This window comes from Mobula birostris, unplaced genomic scaffold, assembly GCF_030028105.1.
Source record: "Mobula birostris isolate sMobBir1 unplaced genomic scaffold, sMobBir1.hap1 scaffold_2938, whole genome shotgun sequence".
In the NCBI taxonomy this organism is placed as follows: Eukaryota; Metazoa; Chordata; class Chondrichthyes; order Myliobatiformes; family Myliobatidae; genus Mobula; species Mobula birostris.
The window spans coordinates 17,920-37,479 of record NW_027275997.1 but is presented as its reverse complement, the minus strand read 5'-3'; the positions used below and the strand labels follow the sequence as shown (position 1 = coordinate 37,479).

The window sequence follows — 19,560 nt, the reverse complement described above, 5'->3', positions numbered from 1 at the left end:
GAATGGAGGGGGTTGCAGAGACGGAGGGGTGTAGGGAATGGAGGGGGTTACAGAGACAGGGAGGGGTGTAGGGGCTGGAAGGGGTTACAGAGACGGAGGGGTTTAGGGGATGGAGGGGGTTACAGAGACAGGGAGGGGTGTTGGGAATGGAGGGGGTTACAGAGACGGAGGGGTGTAGGGAATGGAGGGGGTTACAGAGACAGGGAGGGGTGTAGGGGATGGAGGGGTTACAAAGACGGAGGGGTGTACGGAATGGAGGGGGTTACAGAGACAGGGAAGGGTGTAGGGGATGGAGGGGGTTACAGAGACATGGAGGGGTGTAGGGGATAGAGGGCGTTACAGAGACAAGGAGGGGTGTAGGGGATGGAGGGGGTTACAGAGACAGGGAGGGGTGTAGGGGATGCAGGATGTTACAGAGACAGGGAGCGGTGTAGGGGTGGAGGGGGTTACAGAGACAGGGAGGGGTGTAGGGGATGGAGGTGGTTACAGAGACAGGGAGGGGTGTAGGGAATGGAGGGGTTACAGAGACAGGGAGGGGTTTAGGGAATGGAGGGGTGACAGAGACGGGGAGGGGTGTAGGGGATGCAGGATGTTACAGAGACAGGGAGGGGTGTAGTGGATGGAGGGGGTTACAGAGACAGGGAGGGGTGTTGGGAATGCATGGGGTTACAGAGACGGAGGGGTGTTCGGAATGGAGGGGGTTACAGAGACAGGGAGGGATGTCGGGGATGGAAGGCGTTACAGAAACAGGAAGGGGTGTAGTGGATGGAGGGGGTTACAGAGACAGTGAGGTGTGTAGGGGATGGAGGGGTTTACAGAGACAGGGAGGGGTTTAGGGAATGGAGGGGTGACAGAGACGGGGAGGGGTGTAGGGGATGCAGGATGTTACAGAGACAGGGAGGGGTGTTGGGAATGGAGGGGGTTGCAGAGACGGAGGGGTGTAGGGAATGGGGGGGGTTACAGAGACAGGGAGGGGTGTAGGGGCTGGAAGGGGTTACAGAGACGGAGGGGTTTAGGGGATGGAGGGGGTTACAGAGACAGGGAGGGGTGTTGGGAATGGAGGGGGTTACAGAGACGGAGGGGTGTAGGGAATGGAGGTGGTTACAGAGACGGAGGTGTGTAGGGGCTGGAGGGGGTTACAGAGACAGGGAGGGGTGTAGGGGATGGAGGGGTTACAAAGACGGAGGGGTGTACGGAATGGAGGGGGTTACAGAGACAGGGAAGGGTGTAGGGGATGGAGGGGGTTACAGAGACATGGAGGGGTGTAGGGGATAGAGGGCGTTACAGAGACAAGGAGGGGTGTAGGGGATGGAGGGGGTTACAGAGACGGGGAGGGGTGTAGGGGATGCAGGATGTTACAGAGACAGGGAGCGGTGTAGGGGTGGAGGGGGTTACAGAGACAGGGAGGGGTGTAGGGGATGGAGGGGATTACATAGACAGGGTGGGGTGTAGGGGATGGAGGGGGTTACAGAGACAGGGAGGGGTGTAGGGGATGGAGGGGGTTACGGAGACGGAGGTGTGTAGGGGATGGAGCGGGTTAGAGAGACAGGGAGGGGTGTAGGGGATGTTGGGGTTACAGAGACTGGGAGGGGTGTAGGGGTTGGAAGGGGTTACAGAGACAGGGAGGGGTGTAGGGGATGCAGGATGTTACAGAGACACGGAGGGGTGTTGGGAATGGAGGGGGTTACAGAGACGGAGGGGTGCAGGGAATGGAGGGGGTTACAGTGACGGAGGGGTGTAGGGGCTGGAGGGGGTTACAGAGACAGGGAGGGGTGTAGGGGATGCAGGATGTTACAGAGACAGGGAGCGGTGTAGGGGGTGGAGGGGGTTACAGAGACGGAGGGGTGTAGGGGATGGAGTGGGTTACAGAGACAGGGAGGGGTGTAGGGGATGGAGGGGTTACAGAGACAGGGAGGGGTGTAGGGGATGGAGGGGGTTACAGAGACAGGGAGAAGTGTAGGGGATGGAGGGTTTACAGAGACTGGGAGGGGTTTAGGGAATGGAGGGGTGACAGAGACGGGGAGGGGTGTAGGGGATGCAGGATGTTACAGAGACAGGGAGGGGTGTTGGGAATGGAGGGGGTTGCAGAGACGGAGGGGTGTAGGGAATGGAGGGGGTTACAGAGACAGGGAGGGGTGTAGGGGCTGGAAGGGGTTACAGAGACGGAGGGGTTTAGGGGATGGAGGGGGTTACAGAGACAGGGAGGGGTGTTGGGAATGGAGGGGGTTACAGAGACGGAGGGGTGTAGGGAATGGAGGGGGTTACAGAGGCGGAGGTGTGTAGGGGCTGGAGGGGGTTACAGAGACAGGGAGGGGTGTAGGGAATGGAGGGGTTACAAAGACGGAGGGGTGTACGGAATGGAGGGGGTTACAGAGACAGGGAAGGGTGTAGGGGATGGAGGGGGTTACAGAGACATGGAGGGGTGTAGGGGATAGAGGGCGTTACAGAGACAAGGAGGGGTGTAGGGGATGGAGGGGGTTACAGAGACAGGGAGGGGTGTAGGGGATGCAGGATGTTACAGAGACAGGGAGCGGTGTAGGGGATGGAGGTGGTTACAGAGACAGGGAGGGGTGTAGGGAATGGAGGGGTTACAGAGACAGGGAGGGGTTTAGGGAATGGAGGGGTGACAGAGACGGGGAGGGGTGTAGGGGATGCAGGATGTTACAGAGACAGGGAGGGGTGTTGGGAATGGAGGGGGTTGCAGAGATGGAGGGGCGTAGGGAATGGAGGGGGTTACAGAGACAGGGAGGGGTGTAGGGGCTGGAAGGGGTTACAGAGACGGAGGGGTTTAGGGGATGGAGGGGGTTACAGAGACAGGGAGGGGTGTTGGGAATGGAGGGGGTTACAGAGACGGAGGGGTGTAGGGAATGGAGGGGGTTACAGAGACAGGGAGGGGTGTAGGGGATGGAGGGGTTACAAAGACGGAGGGGTGTACGGAATGGAGGGGGTTACAGAGACAGGGAAGGGTGTAGGGGATGGAGGGGGTTACAGAGACATGGAGGGGTGTAGGGGATAGAGGGCGTTACAGAGACAAGGAGGGGTGTAGGGGATGGAGGGGGTTACAGAGACAGGGAGGGGTGTAGGGGATGCAGGATGTTACAGAGACAGGGAGCGGTGTAGGGGTGGAGGGGGTTACAGAGACAGGGAGGGGTGTAGGGGATGGAGGTGGTTCCAGAGACAGGGAGGGGTGTAGGGAATGGAGGGGTTACAGAGACAGGGAGGGGTTTAGGGAATGGAGGGGTGACAGAGACGGGGAGGGGTGTAGGGGATGCAGGATGTTACAGAGACAGGGAGGGGTGTAGTGGATGGAGGGGGTTACAGAGACAGGGAGGGGTGTTGGGAATGCATGGGGTTACAGAGACGGAGGGGTGTTCGGAATGGAGGGGGTTACAGAGACAGGGAGGGATGTCGGGGATGGAAGGCGTTACAGAAACAGGAAGGGGTGTAGTGGATGGAGGGGGTTACAGAGACAGTGAGGTGTGTAGGGGATGGAGGGGTTTACAGAGACAGGGAGGGGTGTAGGGGATGGAGGGGTTACAGAGACAGGGAGGGGTGTAGGTGATGGAGCGGTTACAGCGACAGGGATGGGTGTAGGGGATGGAGGGGTTACAGAGACAGCGAGGTGTGTAGGGGATGGAGGGGTTACAGAGACAGGGAGGGGTGTAGGAGATGGAGCGGTTACAGCGACAGAGAGGGGTGTAGGGGATGGAGGGGTTACAGAGACCGGGAGGAGTGTAGGGGATGGAGGAGTTTCAGATACTGGGAGTGGTGCAAGGGATGCAGGGGTTACAGAGACAGGGAGGTGTGTAGGGGATGGAGGGGGATACAGAGACAGGGAGGGGTGTAGGGGATGGAGGGGTTACAGAGACAGGGAGGGGTGTAGGGGCTGGAGGGGGTTACAGAGACAGGGAGGGGTGTAGGGGCTGGAGGGGGTTACAGAGACAGGGAGGGGTGTAGGGGATGGAGGGGGTTACAGAGATAGAGAGGGGTGTATGGGATGGAGGGGGTTACAGAGACAGGGATGGGTGTAGGGGATGGAGGGGGTTACAGAGACAGGGAGGGATGTAGGAGATGGAGGGGGATACAGAGACATGGAGGGGTGTAAGAGCTGGAGGGGATGACAGGGATATGGAGGGGTGTATCGTGGGGAAGAGGATGGGTTGATCATTATGTGTTGCCATGGTGTGGGAGAGCCGAGGAGGTGAAGGCGGTGGCCTGGTCAAGCACCATCTTGAGCCTCCCTCCTGACTCTCTGAGTGAGGTTGGTCTCCCTGACTGTGTCTGGGCTCTCATCCTGCTCTCTCTGTCTCCTCCCCCTCCCATACCACAGTTTGTCTTCCACCTGTCCAGCGATGACACGGCCGTACTCTCACTGCAACAGGAGGACAGGAGGGAACATCGCCGTGAGGGCAGTGGCGACAACCTCTCCATTGGCTTCGAGATCTTCAGGGTGAGTGCAGTTTCCCCTGACTTTCTCTTGTCCCTCTCCCTCCTCAGCTCTCTGTCAACACAAATGAGCAGATTAGTATTGGTTTATTGCTGTCACATGTACCAAAGGTTGTCGTGCACACTGTTCATTCAGATCAGATCATTACACAGTGCACTGAGCTAGGACAAGGTAAAACAACAACAAAGTGCAACAGCTACAGAGAAAGTGCAAGATCATAATGAGGTGGACTGAGAGGCCAAGAGTCAAATTTTTCCTACAAGAGTCTCATGACAGTGGGGTGGAAGCTGTCCTTGAGCCTGGTGGGACGTGCTTTCAGGCGCTTGTATCTTCTGCCTGATGGCGGGGGGACGGGGAAGAGAGAATCTCTGAGGTGGGTGGGGTCTTTGATTACGCTGGCTGCTTTACTGAGGCAACAAGAAGCGTAGACAGAGTCCGTGGAGGGGAGACTGGTCAAGAATGTACAGGCCACGATTAGTAAGGTTGCAGAGGACACTAAAGTAAGTGACATTGTTGACAGTGAGGAAGGTCCTCAAACCCTACCTGGACGGTGCAGATCAGCCTACTCAGTGAGTTAAGGAAGGGCGGATGGAGTCTAAATTCAGAGTTAAGTGCGAGGTGTTGTGTTTTGAGAAATCGAACTTGGACAGAACTTCCACAGTGAGTAGCAGGGCTCTGGTGATTGACGTAAAACAGAGGGACGTAGCAGTACAATTACATAGACACTAGAATGGCTGCTGTAGATCCAAAGCTGGATCACAAAATGCTGGAGAAACTCAGGAGATTCTATTTAATATCACAGAGAGTATGCAGTATACAACCTGAGATTCTTACTCTCCACAGACATCCACAAAACAGAAGAAAAACCCCAAAGACTGAATGACAGGAAAATGTTAGAACCCCAAAACCTCCTCCACCCTCCCACACACAAGTAGCAGCAAAAACATCAACCCCTCCCCTCCACCACCTCAGCAAAAAGCATCAGCCCCCACCACCCGCCATACAAGGAATAGCTAAGCCCCCAAAGAGACCATGATCTTCAGTCCATCAAAAACCACTGTTCAACCCAGCAGTTCAACATGCCACGGGCTCCCTCTCTCACTAACAAGGGAGAGAGGTATCGCTCCGGCCACAGCAAGAAGGAGAACCAACAGCTCACGGTTTCAGCGTTACGGTCTGCAGTGCTGCTTATTTCGACAGCAGCGTGCAGTGCTATCTCAATGTTCCGATCGACCGCAAAGCTTCAACCGGCGTCACCAGTGAGGAATCAGTTCATCCACAGGGCTGCGGGTCCACACGCTGAAGATGTCCATCTCCCTGGCCACTCCTGGAGTTATCAAAGATGCTCAGCTGCTGGACATGCTCCGCGAGCAGGAACCCACCACCGCGAAGAACCACAGATGGAGTGCAGCTGTAGATCATGGACTCGGACGGGACCCCAGCCACCTTGAAAAGGAAAGACGAGACATTAGAGAGAAGAATTTTAAACTGTTTCACAGAGAGACTGGAAGAAGTCACCCTCTGGTGTCATCTTTAGCTCCCCCCAGGCAGCACCTATGGAAATGCAAGTTCCCTGAAAGTGGTGTCACAGATAGGCGTACTGGTGAAAACACACAAGCCTGAAAACTTGTCCCATTAGGCTCAAAGGCAGCTCTTACCCCACTGTTACCACTGTGTTCAACAGGCCTCTTGTACTTTAAGTTGGACTATAGACCTCACAACCTACCTCGTCGTGACCTTGCACCTTATTGTCTGCTTTCTCTATAACGAGCAAATTAAACTGGATGCAATTTACAGACCTATGCATCTGTGGGATCGGGGCCGAGGGATGAGCCACGGACACTCGAGGAACCAACGCTCACAGTGACAGATAACCAGGTATACGGGCCGGGCGGAGATCACCCAGCTATCGTTGACTGGGCCTCAGCGGAGACTAGCAGCCAGTGCAACAGCCAACCGATCAGAACAAGTCAGATCAATATGAAGCAACACTCTATGATGTCACCGTGACCGGTGACGAAATGTTTGTGAACGAGCCTCCAGGGTCGGTGAAGAACCCAACAAACAAGCAGCCAACCTGAGCTACCAATCGTTTCTTTCACTTTATTCTGCATTCTGTTACTGTTCTACCTCAGTACACTGTAATTATTTCATCTGTATAAACAGTATGAAAGACAATCTCCTCTTTATGTGTTTTGCTACATGTGATGATAATGACTCAATTCCAAAGAATGTATTTGGCACACTGCCTTTCATCAGGCAGGGCACTGACTGTACAGTGCCTATGAAAAGTATTCACCTTCCCTGAAAGTTTTCCTGTTTTATTGTTTTACAACATTCAATCACAGTGGATTTAATTTGGTTTTTTTGACACTGATCAACAGAAAAGGGCTCTTTTGTGTCAAAGTGAAACCAGATCTCTACAAAGTGATCTAAATTAATTACAAATATAAAGCACAAAACAGTTGATTGTTTAAGTATTCACCCTCTTTAATACGACACACCAAATCATCACTGGTGCAGCCACTGGTTTTAGAAGTCACATAATTAGTGAAATGGAGATCTGCTTTTGGAGACCTGTGTGCAGTCAAGGTGTTTCAATTGATTGTAGAAAATACACCTGTACCTGGAAGGTCCAGCTGCTGGTGAGTCAGTATCCTGGCAAAAACTATACTGTGAAGACAAAAGAACACTCCAAGCAACTCTGCGAAAAGGTTATTGAAAAGCGCAAGTCAGGGGACGGATACAAGAAAATTTCCAAGTCACTGAATATCCCTTGGGGTACACTTAAATCAATCATCAAGAAATGGAAAGAATATGGCACAGATGTAAATGAGGGAGGCCACTAAGAGACCTATGACAACTCTGGAGGAGTTGCAAGCTTCAGCGGCTGAGATGGGAGAGTGGCAAAGAAAAAGCCACTGTTCAAAAAAAACACATGAAATCTTGGCTCGAGTTTGTTATAAAGTACGTGGGAGACTGAAGTCAGCTGGAAGAAGGCTCCATGGTCTGATGAACCCAAAATTGAGCTTTTTGGCCATCAGACTAAATGCTATGTTTGTCATAAGCCAAACACCGCACATCATTAAAAACACACTATCCCTACCCTGAAGGATAGTGGTGGCTACATCACGCTGTGGGGATGCTTCACTGCAGCAGGCCCTGGAAGGCTTGTGATGATAGAGGGTAAAATGAATGCCACAAAATATAGGGAAATCCTAGAGGAGAACCTGATGCAGTTTGCATGAGAACTGTAACTTGGAAGATTTCTTTTCCAGAAAGACAATGGCCCCAAGCTAAAGCCACTGGTACACGGGAATGGCTTAAAACTACAAAGTTAATGTCCTGGAGTGGTCAAGTCAGAGTCCAGACCTCAATCCAACTGAGAATTTGTAGCTGGACTTAAAAAGGGCTGTTCACTCACGATCCCCATGCAATCTGAGAGAGCTAGAGCAGTTCTGAAAAGAAGAATGGGGAAAAATTGTAGTATCCAGATGATAGAGACCTATCCACACAGACACGAGGCTGTAATTGCTGCCAAAGGTACATCTACTAAATACTGACTTGAAGGGGGTGAGTAATTATGCTGTCAGTTATTTTGTGTTTAATAATTGTAATAAATTTAGACCAATTTTAGAAAGTTGTTTTACTTTGACACAAAAGAGTCTTTTCTGTTGATCAATATCAAAAAAGCCAAATTAAATCCACCTTGATTCAATGCTGTAAAACAATAAAACATGAAAACTTCCAAGGGTGGTGAATACTTTATTTCAGCACTGTAGAAATCAGGATGTTGCAGTGCAGTTGGGCAAGGTGTTGGTGCAATCAGTAAACTATGAGGTTTATCAGGTGCTGCCAAGATTGGACAACACGTCCAGTGAATATAGGCTCAGCAAACTCAGGCCTTTACCTTTGGAGCGAAGAGGTGTGTAAGTTGATAAGAGGCATAGACAGAGTGGGCAACGAGATTTTCCCAGGCTGGAAATGGCGAACACAAGAGGGCATAATTTTAAGGTGATTTGTCGAATGGGGTGGGAATGGTAGAGGTATGTGTTTTACACAGATTGGTGGATCCAGGCCAAAGGTTCTGGTATAGGCAGATATATTAGGGACATTCAAGAGACTCGGATAGGGACATGGCTGGTGGGAAAATGGAGGTGTATGAGGGAGGGAAAGGTTGGATTGATCGTGGTGGTGTTTAAAGTGTTGGCACGACATTGTGGGCTGAAGGGCCTGTACTATGCTGCAGTTCTATGTTCCTCTTGTGGGAAGATAATCCAAAGGTCACCCTGTTATAGGAAAGACGCCACTGAACTGGAAAGAATGCAGAGGAGATTTAGGAGGATGTTGCTAGGATTGAGTGACAAAGAGAGGCTGCCCGGGCTGGGACTTCATTCCCTTGAGCGTGAGGGACCAAGGGGCAACTGTACGGAGGTGCGTAAACCCACCAAGAGCATGGGTGGGGTGAGTGGATACCTGAGAGGGTGTGAGGTGACCCTGTCCCGTCCCTGTACCCTGCAGGTGGAGATCAACCGGGAATACCGCCTGCACGCCCTGCAGCAGAAGGTGACGGGTGCCACCTACGCCAATTCGCGCAGCATCTCTCTCCGCGCCGAGCTGGGCCCAGGCCGCTATGTGCTGGTGGCCAGCACCTTTGAAGCTGGACTGGAGGGCCACTTCCTGCTCCAGCTCTTCACCGACAGGCCGGTAGGCCTCAGGTAGGCCAGCCACCCCTCACCCCTTCACCTTCCGTTCAATTTCTGCCATTTAGTTTTTGAATCGTCCTCCGAATTCCTGCTTCCCATTATTGGCCCTCAGACCTTTAACCTGTCTTTTTTTAAATCAGTCGTTGGCTCTTTGAACCCCCCCCCCCCCACCATTCACTTTTGCCTCAACACATTGGCTCTGTGGTCACCCAGCCTTTGTTTCTGCCCTTTGAGCTTTGATCTCTGGCTGCTGTCTTCTTCCTTCTTTGACTCATGTTCTGAGAATTTGACCTTCCCTTTGACTGCATTGACCTTTTAACCTTTGATCCCTCATGTTTTTGACCAGCATTAACCCCTTCAACTTTGATCTCTCACTTTTTGATAAACCATAGACCATTTGACCTTTGCATTGACCTTTTCACCTTTAACATTTGGTTGACCATTTTAACTTTTGAAATCTTGCTTTTAGAGAAACTTTTATGTCGCCCTTTCAACATTTGACCTCTTGCTTTTTGATCAACTGTGGACTCTATGACCCTCCTGACCTTTGATTTTTGTTTGGATCCATTGGCCTTATGACCTTTTGACCTTTTCCCTTTGAACTGTTTTCTGACTGACCTCTGACCCAAGATTTGACATTCCCTTTGATGCTTATGTGGACCCTGTGAACCTTGATACCAAATAGGTTGAACGGCCTCTGTAGAGGCTGAAGTGCAGGGGTAGAATGTGTTCTCAGACCAGCTGAAAACTGAGAAGTTTGGAGATGAGGGGTCTTGCAGGGATGTTGTGCCCAGGACCCCCTGAGTATCTATCCTGTTGCCCTGCACACTGACGAGCCTGTTACCCCCACCCCCTCGTCTGCGCAGGGAGCTGACTCTGGACCAACCCCGGCCTTCCTTCTGGAGATGTTGCCTTGGTTACCCCAGTCGGGTCACCTCCATCCATGTCCACAGCGGGGCTGGCCTGCTGCTCCCGGGATCATCCAGCCGTGAGTATAATTGAGATCTGGGGAGGGGGGAGGGAGGAGGGAGGGGCCACAGCCCTGGTTTGTCTTTCCAAAGCTGGAAGAGATGGTTCAGTAGAGCCTGATTCTTGCCACTTTGTAGGGGATTTGCTACTTTACCCTGCCTGCAGACCTCCATTCCTTCTCTCTATAAACACCACCCCTCCATATACACCATCTACTTCCCCCTCCCTTCTGGCCCTCCCACTATCATTCCCTTCTCCCTCTCTGATGGACCACCACCTCACCTCTTCCCAAAGCAACCCCTCCCTCACTCTGTCCTCTTCCCCTCGAGGATCCACACTACTCTTTTCCATAGATGCTGCCTGGCCTAAGTTCCTCCAGCATTTTGTGTGTGTTGCTTCAGATTTCCAGCATCTGCAGATTTTCTCCTGTTTGTGATATCCTAGTAAATGCTGGAGCAGTCCTGATGCAGCACTGCGTTGACATTTTATTTCTCCCCACAGCTTCTGCTCCACCTGCTGAGTTCTTTCAGCGGATTGTTTGGTACCCTAGTAATTACCCACTTTTATAAGTCAAGGCATTGAGTTCAAAAGTCAGGAGATTATGTCAGAAGCTGTGGCACACATTGGTACCAACAACATTGGTAGAAAAAGGAAGGAAGTCCTGAAAAAAAGAACATAGGGAGTTAGGAAGAAAGCTGAGAAGAAAGACCTCAAGGGTAGTAATCTCGGGATTGCCACCTGTGCCACGTGACAGTGAGGATAGGAATAGAATGAAGTGGCAGATAAATGTGTGGCTGAAGGATTGGAGCAGGGGCAGATTTCGGGATCATTGGGACCTCTTCAGGAGCAGGTATGACCCATACAAAAGGGATGTGTTGTATTTGAATCTGAGGGGAACCAATATTTTTATGGGCAGGTCTACTAGAGCTCTTGGGAGTGGTTTAAACTAATATGGCATTGGGATGGGAAACAGTATGATAGAGCTGAGGATGAGCCAGCAGGTTTACAAGTAGATGATGGTTGTAACATGAATGTAAGGAAGAAGCAGCCAATGATTGAGTACAAATGCAGACAGAGCAAAGAGTTAACTTGTACCACAGAGGCAGAATTCAAAAGGGTGAAGAATGCAGGACTGAAGGTGTTGTATTTAAATGTGCATAGCATTCGGAATAAAGTGGACACACTCATGGCACAATTAGAGATTGGTCAGTATGACTTGGGCATGTCTGAGTCGTGGCTGAAAGAAGGTCGTAATTGGGAGCTTAACATCAAAGGATAGACTTTGAATCAAAAGGACAGGCAGGAAGGCATACGCAGTGATGTGGCTCTGTTGGTAAGAGATAGAATTACATCTTTGGAAAGAGGTGACGTGTGATCAGAGAATGTTGAATCTTTGTGGGTTGAATTAAGAAATTGCAAGGGTGAAAAAAACATGACGGGAATCATATATAGGCCTCCAAATAGTAGCCAAGATGAGGGGTTGAGATTGCAAAGGGAGCTGGAAAAGGCATGTAATAAGGGTAATGTTACAATTGTAATGAGGGACTTCAATATGCAAGGGGATTCAGAAAATCAGGTTGGTGTTGGATCACAAGATGCCTACGTGATGGCTTTTTTTGAGCAGCTTGTGCCTGAGCCTACTCAGGGAAAGCCCATCTTGGATTGGGTGTTGTGTAATAACCCAGATGTTGTTAGAGAGCTTTATGTAAAGGAACCCTCATGAAGCAGTGACGATAATATGATTGAATTCATTGTGCAATTTGAGAGGAAGAGGCATAACTCACATGTATCAGTGTCGCAATGGAATAAAGGGAATTACAGAGGCATGAGAGAGGAGCTTGCCAAGTGGATTGGAGGAGGATACTGGCAGGGATGATGGCAGAATAGAGGCAGCTGAAATTTCTGGGAATAGTTCACAAGGCACAGGATAGATATGTCCCACAGAACAAGTTTTCAAATGGCAGGGGTAGGCAACCATGGCAAACAAAGGAAGTTAAGGATTGCATAAAAGCTAAGGAAAGGGCATATAAGGCAGCAAAAGTGAGTGGGAAGTAGGATGAGTGGGAAGCTTTTAAAATCCAACAAAAAGCAACTAAAAAAGCTATAAAAAGGGAAAGGATGAAATACGAAGGCAAACTAGCCAATAATATAAAGCAGTACACCAAAGTCCTTTTTTCAGTTATATAAAGAATAAAAGGGAGGAGAGAGTTGATATTGGACCATTGGAAAATGATGCTGGTGAGGTAGTAATGGGGGACAAAGAAATGGCAGAAGAAATTAATGGGTACCTTGCATCTGTCTTCACTGTGGAAGACACTGGCAGTGTGCCAGAGGTCTGTGAGAGTGTCAGGGAGCAGGAATGAGTGTCATTGCTATTACAAAGGAAAAATTACGAGGCAAACTCAAAGGTCATAAGGTCGATAAGTCATCTGGACCAGATGGACGACATCCCAGAGTCCTGAGAGAGGTCGCTGAAGAGATAACAATGATTGGATCATGATCTTTCAAGAATCACTTGATTCTAGTATGATCCCGGAGGACTGGAAGATTGCAAATGTCACTCCACTCTTTAAGAAGGGAGGAAGGCAAAAGAAAGGAAATTATAGGCCAGTTAGCCTAACCTCAGTGGCTGGGATATTGTTGGAGTCTATTATTAAGGAGGAGACTTCGAGGTACTTGGAGACTAATGATAAAATAAGTCAAAGTCAGTATAGTTTCTGTCAGGGAAAATCTTGCCTAACAGAGTTCTTCAAGGAAGTAACAAGCAGGGTGGACAAAGGCGAGGCAGTGGATGTCATTTACTTGGATTTTCAGAAGGCGTTTGATCAGGTGCGACACCTGAGGCTGCTTAACAAGATAAAATCCCATGGCGTTACAGGAGAGGTACTGGCATGGACAGAGGAATGGCTGACAGGCAGGAGGCAGCGAGTGGGAATAAAGGGGACCATTTCTGGTTGGCTGCCAGTGACAAGTGTGTTCCTCAGGGGTCAGTATTGGGACCGCTACTTTTCACACTGTTCGTCACTGATTTAGATAATGGAATTGATGGCTTTGTGGCAAAGTCTGTGGATGATAGGAAGATAGGTGAAGGGGTCAGGTTGTGCTGAGGAACCAATGTGACTGCAGCAGGACTTAGACAAAATGGAAGAAAAGGCAAAAAAGAGGCAAATGGAACACAGTGTGGAGAAATGTGTGATAATGCATTTTGGTTAAAGGAATAATCGTGCAGACTATTATCTAAATGGAGAGAAGGTTCAAACATCAGAGGAGCAGAGGGACTTAGGAGTCCTCATGCAAGACTCCCAGAAGGTTAATTTACAGTTGAATCTGTGGTAAAGAAGGCAAATGCAATGTTGGCATTTATTTCAAGGGGAATAGAATATAAAGCAAGGAGATAATGCTGAGGCTTTATAACACACTAGTCAGGCTGCACTTGGAGTATTGTCAACAGTTTTGGGACCCTTATCTCAGAAAGAATGTGTTGTCATTGGACAGAGTCCAGAGGAGGTTCATGAGGAGGTTCATGAGGACGATTCCAGGAATGAAGGGGTTAACATATGAGGTGCATTTGGCAGCCTTGTGCCTGTACTCACTGGAATTTAGAAGAATGTGTGAGGATCTCATTGAAACCTACTGAATGTTGAAAGGACTAGACAGGGTGGATGTGGAGAGGATCTTTCCTATGGTGGGGGTATCCAGAACTAGAGGGCAGAACCTCAAAATTGAGGGGTGACCTTTTAGAACAGAGGTAAAGGGAATAGTTTAGCCAGAGAGTATTAAACCTGTGGAATGCTCTGCCACAGACTGCGGTGGAGGCCAAGTCCGTGAGTATATTTAAGGTGGAAGTTGATCGTTTCCTGATCAGTCAGGGCATCAAAGGATATGGCCTGGTGTATGGGGTTGAGTGGGATGTGGGATCAGGCATGGTGGAATGGTGGAGCAGACTCAATGGGCTGAATGGCCTGATTCTGCTCCTATGTCTCATGTTGCAACTTCATAAAACTTAGTTAGGCCACATCTGGAGTACAGCACACAGTTCTGGTTCCCCCACTATAGGAAGGATGTTGAGGCTTTGGAGAGGGTGCAGAAGAGGATGCTGTCTGGTTTACAGGCCACGTGCTGTCTTGAGAGGATGGATAAACTTGGGTTGTTTTCTCTGGAGTGTCGGAGGCTGGGGGTGGGGAGATCTGATAGAGGCATAGATAGAGTAGACAGACAGTATACATTTCCCAGGGTCTAATACCAGAGGGCAGCATTGCAGGTGAGAGGGAGTAAGTTCAAGGGGGGATGTGAGTGATCAGTTCTTTTACCAGAGTGGTGGATGCCTGTATGGTGGTAGAGGCTTTTAAGGATGAGGTGTGAGGAAGATGGAGGGATATGGACATGGTGTAGGTAGGAGGGACTAGTGTTTGGGTGTGTTTGATTTGCTGTTTAGCTGGTTCAGTACAACACTGTGGGACAAAGGGCCTGTTCCTGTGCTGTCCTCTTCTATGTTCTGAATGGTATACAAGATCCTACAAGAGACACGCCAGAGAATGGCCATCTATTTAAGGAAGAGGTTGATTAAGTTCTTGATTAGTCAGGGCATGAAGGGATACAGGGAGAAGGTAGGTGATTAGGGCTGAGAGGGAAAATGGATCAGCCATGATGAAATGGCAGAACAGACTCGATGGGCTGAATGGCCCAGTTCTGCTCTATCCTATGGTCACGTGTGCATGCAAAGGAGACTTGGGTTCATTAGGCATCATGTTGTGGGCAAAGAGCCTATTCCTGAGCTGTACAATCCTGTGTTCTGTGCGCTGATGAGGGATGGAGACGGGCGGGTGGTTCAGGTGGAGAGTGACGACTTGGGAGAGGGGAGGGGATGAAGAGCGTGCTGTGGGGAGAGCTGGGAGTGAGACAGGGATATGACAGTTGATGTGGGCCGGAGACAGGATGAGAGGGGTTGAGGGAGGGGGAGAGGGGAGGGATTAGATCATTAGATCCATGGAGGGCTTCGGTATTTAGTTCAAAGTAAAATTTATGATTAGAGTACCATACAAGTCACCACACAAAACCCTGAATTTCTTTTTACCTGTTCCCACCCCCCCCCCCCACCAGCTCCAGATTCTTATGTGGTGATCAGTTGTGAGGGCACTACGCTGAAGTCGACCGTCTACAAGGGAACCTCCAGCCCTGACTTTGACCTCAAGGGGCTCTTCTATAGGAGGAAGCCCCAGAAACCCATCAAGATCCAGGTACTGGGGTCCATCCGGGGAGAGGATGGGTCGGGTCACGTGTGGCCTAGGGGTCATGGAGCTGGTCCATGGGTCAAAGTTCACACCAAATCCACGTGGGATTGGGTTCATGGCACTGACCACCTCCGTGAAATCAGGGGTCATGGCAGGTCAGTGGTCAAACTGCTGACCGTCGTGGATTCAAGGGTCACAGAGACAGCTCAGAGCAGGATAGGGGTCGGGGTCACAGTATTCCCAGTGTCTGTGTATTCATCGCTCTCATTCTCTCTCCTCCCCTCCCTGCCCCCATGTTTAACCACCCCTCCTCTCCCACTTCTCCACAGGTCTGGTCAAAGGGTTTCCTGAGGGACAGGTTGTTGGGACAGGCCACCATGCTGGCTGCAGAGAACGAGAGCGGCTCCAGCCACGTGTTGCGCCTTGAGAACCCCTCGGAACCCCAGCACCAGCCAGGCTCCCTGCTGATCGAGATCTCCTCCAGCGACGAACTCACAGCCATCTGAACCCCCCCCCCCGCCCCCACCACCTGACCAGCGCTTCTCCGCACACGATCCACCTCTCTCCCGCAACGCCATCGCACCTGAGACACAACTGTGCCTGGCGGCCTGGGTCTTGTCACGGCATCACATGGGACGGACTCCATGGAACCGTCAATGATCTCAGAGCCCAAACTGGAAATTGGTTTATTACTGTCACACATACAGTGAAAACTTTGTTTTGTATGCCGCCCATCCAGATAGATCACTTCACCATACCGAAACCAATAACAGAACACAGAACATAGAGGTGCAACTGCAGAGAAAGTGCAGCCAGACCACAAGATACAAAGCCATGACAAAGTACTGAGGTCAAAACTCTGTCTTGTCGAACTAGGGGACTGTTCAATGAGGAGGTAGATTCAGGTATCATCCTCATCGTTACATGCCATGTCATATGACACAGACCATCATGGTCTTTGACCATGACTGTTCTTGGCAAGTTTTTCTACAGAAGTGGTTTGCCCTTCGGCTTCTGGGCAGTGTCTTTACAAGACAGGTGACCCCAGCCATTATCAATACTCTTCAGAGACTGTCTGCCTGGTGTCAGTGGCCCCATAACCAAGACTTGTGATATGCACTGGCTGCTCATATGATCATCCATCACCTGCTCCCATGGCTTCACATGACCCTGATCCAGGGGTTAAGCAGATGCTACACCTTGCTCAAGGGTGACCTGCAGGGTAGTGGAGGGAAGCAGCACCTCACACCTCCTTTGGTAGAGACATATCTCCACCCCACCACCCAAATTCAGATATCAATAGTTTTTTTAAGCGAAAGAAATCCATTCAAGAGACTGATAGCAGTGGGATAGAAGCTGTCCATGACCCTGCTGGTACACGCTTTCTGGCTTATGTATCTTCTGCTCAATGGAGGAAGGGAGAAGAGTTAATGTCCAGGGTGGGTGAGGTCTGTGATTATGCTGGCTGCTTTACTGAGGAGTGAGAAGTGTAGACAGAGTTCATAGAGGGGAGACTGGTTTCCATGATGTGCTGAGCTGTGTCCACAACTCTGTGGTTTCCTGAGATCACAGGCTGAGCAGTGAATCTATCAATCCCTGCATTAAATACACCCGATGATTTGGCCTCTACAGCCACCAAATGAATTTCACAGATTCACCACCCTCTGGCTAAAGGATTTCCTCATCTCTATTCTAAATGGACATCTGAGGCTGTGTCTTCTGGTCCTAGACTCTCCCCACTACAGGAAATATCCTCTCCACATCCACTGCATCTAGGCCTTTCAATAATCAATAGGCTTCAAATGAGGCCTCCCCCTTTTGAGAGCCTCGCTCTGTCAAAGCATTGTATACCCTCCCAAAGCTATCCTCAACCTGCTTGCTAGTGGTGACGTGTTCAACACCCTTTGAGGGGTGACGTTGAGAGTTGGCCTGTACAGCCTGTAGCCTCCCGCGGGAAGAGGCTGATTTGAGGTACCACTGCCCACAGAGGGGGCAACAGTCTCCCCCTCCAGAACATTTCCATTGCCTGTCCCCTCCTTTAATCCAGAATGCTGGAATCTTCATCCCAAACTAGTGGAGTTTCAAATCTCCTAGATAGGGCACCATCCTGCTAAATCTCCTCTGCACATTGTCTAAGCCTTCCACATCCTGGAATGGTTGGGAAATATTAGATTATATCCTGATGAAGGATCTTGGTCCCAGTTTGAGTATTTATCACCCTCCAAAGGTGCTGCCTCATCTGTCCAGCATCCATAGAACCTCGTATCAGATTATTAGAACTTTACTGTACCTGATGTGACCCCTGACGTGGGTAGGCGCATCCTGAAAGTCCGGGCAAACGGGTTGGCCCCGTTTTTACAGAGGAAGATCCCAGGAAGTGATGGTGGCCATGAGTGTGGTTGGCCACTTCCCTCCCACCCTGCTGTGTTACGCTCACTGGAGCCAATGGAAGTCTGTCTGCGCAAACTTCCAAATCCCAGCCCAAGACTCTGAGATGTGGAGTGAAATTCTCTCTTATGGAATTGCTTTAAAAGAGATTATTTTGTTTTGTAACTTCAGAACATTAAACTCAATCAAGTAAAGACACACAAGCCTAACTTTGTGATTACTTTGAGCGAGGTGCCACCATATCATGTGGTGGCATCATGATATATACAACTCACATTTTTACATAAAACCTATAAATAATTATTTAAACAACAAAGGTGCTTTCAAACAAAATTACTCAAATATTACTGAAATATTAAATACACAAGAGGTGGTAAATAAATCAACCAAAAAAAGTATCTTTTTAAAAACTTCAATCTGCATTCCTCAAAGTGAGTACTAAAGAGTGTTTTTTGGGGAGTTAGCACATATAGCAAATAACTTCAGCAGATGACCTCAGCCACTAGTCTTCAGACATGAATATGAACTGTGGATTAAGTCTAAAGTGTAGCTCTGGAGAAGGGGTTCCTAAGACCATGAACCACAGTTAACTGGAAGACCGGGCAATTCTGATTAAATTTGTTATTTGGGCGTCTGTTCTGTAGGTGCAAAGAGAGAAGTGTGAGGGTGGTGTGTAGTTCCATTGTAAGTAGGGAACTGTCCTTTGATCTGTAGCATTTAAAAGTGGTGTAGCGTTGACCAGGCAGACTTCCTTCCTTTGCAAGGGCTCTACGTGATACCTGCTGTGTCTCATTTTGCCTGATAGAGATTCCGCTTCATAACTACCAGCACTTCTCTCTGGTAGCTTCATCCACGCAACAGCAGCACGCGCATGTGATTGGGAATCAGATCATTTATCACGTGTTCAGAGACGCGGTTTGCTGCAGGAACTGAGAGGGCTGAGCAGCCTCCATGCCTTAGGTTGATCCCTGCATCAGGGTGTAACTCTTGAATGTAATACAAATCTCCTCAGCCAGTTGGCTGGTAGAGCCAACTATATGAGGGCCAACTGCTGTAGAACAGTCTCCTCACAGCTTTACATTTGGCATTTTTTAGAAAAAAAATAAAGCTTCTCCTGGCTCAGGTCTCTGTGTTAAAACTTCATTTGTGAACAGCTTTATAAGACTGGTTAGCCACATCCGGAGCATCACATTCACATGGCGTCACCCCATCACAGGAAGGAAAAGATCAATTTAAGTTAGTTGGGAGGAGGGGTGGGGAAGAATCACATCTTTTTGCTAGTTGTTCCAGGTTCCAGCATTTGCCATGGCTTTTGTCCCCAAGACAGAACTACTTCATTTACAGCACAGTGTTCTCAAACACAAGGGATTCTGCAGATGCTGGAAATCCTAGGCAATGCACACAAAATGGAACTCAGCATCTATGGAAATGAATAAACAGTCGACATTTTGGGCTGAGACCCTCCTTCAAGGCTGAGAAGGGGAAGACACCAGAATAAAAAGGTGGGTGGGGGGGGGGGGAGGAGAAAGAGGTGTTAGGTGATAGATGAAACCAGGTGGGTGGGAGCAGGTCTCAAGGTTGAGCACATGGTCGAAGAGACAGAGGGCAGCAGGGGAACAGTTTCTTTCTCGTGGTTGAGATTGGATCCACTGTGAATCCTCTTCAAGGGATGTCTACCCTGAAGAAGTTTCCATCTTCTCTTCAACGAGAGTTCAGTGAGGTCCTCTCTCAATGCTCCCTCTCTGTGATCCCCTTCATAGGCCGACTGAGTTCCTCCAGCATTTGGTGCTCCAGATCTTCAGCATCCGCAGAACCATTT

At 49.7% G+C, this 19,560-nt stretch overlaps 1 protein-coding gene across 1 annotated transcript; it reads left to right on the top strand.

Annotated features, from left to right (window-relative positions):
- Positions 1-4,330: 4,330 nt before the first annotated feature.
- LOC140192877 (calpain-5-like) lies at positions 4,331-18,834 on the top strand (the record flags this gene model as incomplete). The annotated part of the gene is made up of 5 exons (XM_072250380.1): positions 4,331-4,450; positions 8,969-9,165; positions 10,020-10,141; positions 15,223-15,359; positions 15,683-18,834. Coding segments are annotated over 5 exons (753 nt in total), but the record flags the coding sequence as incomplete, so codon positions are not given.
- Between the last annotated feature and the right edge of the window lie 726 nt (positions 18,835-19,560).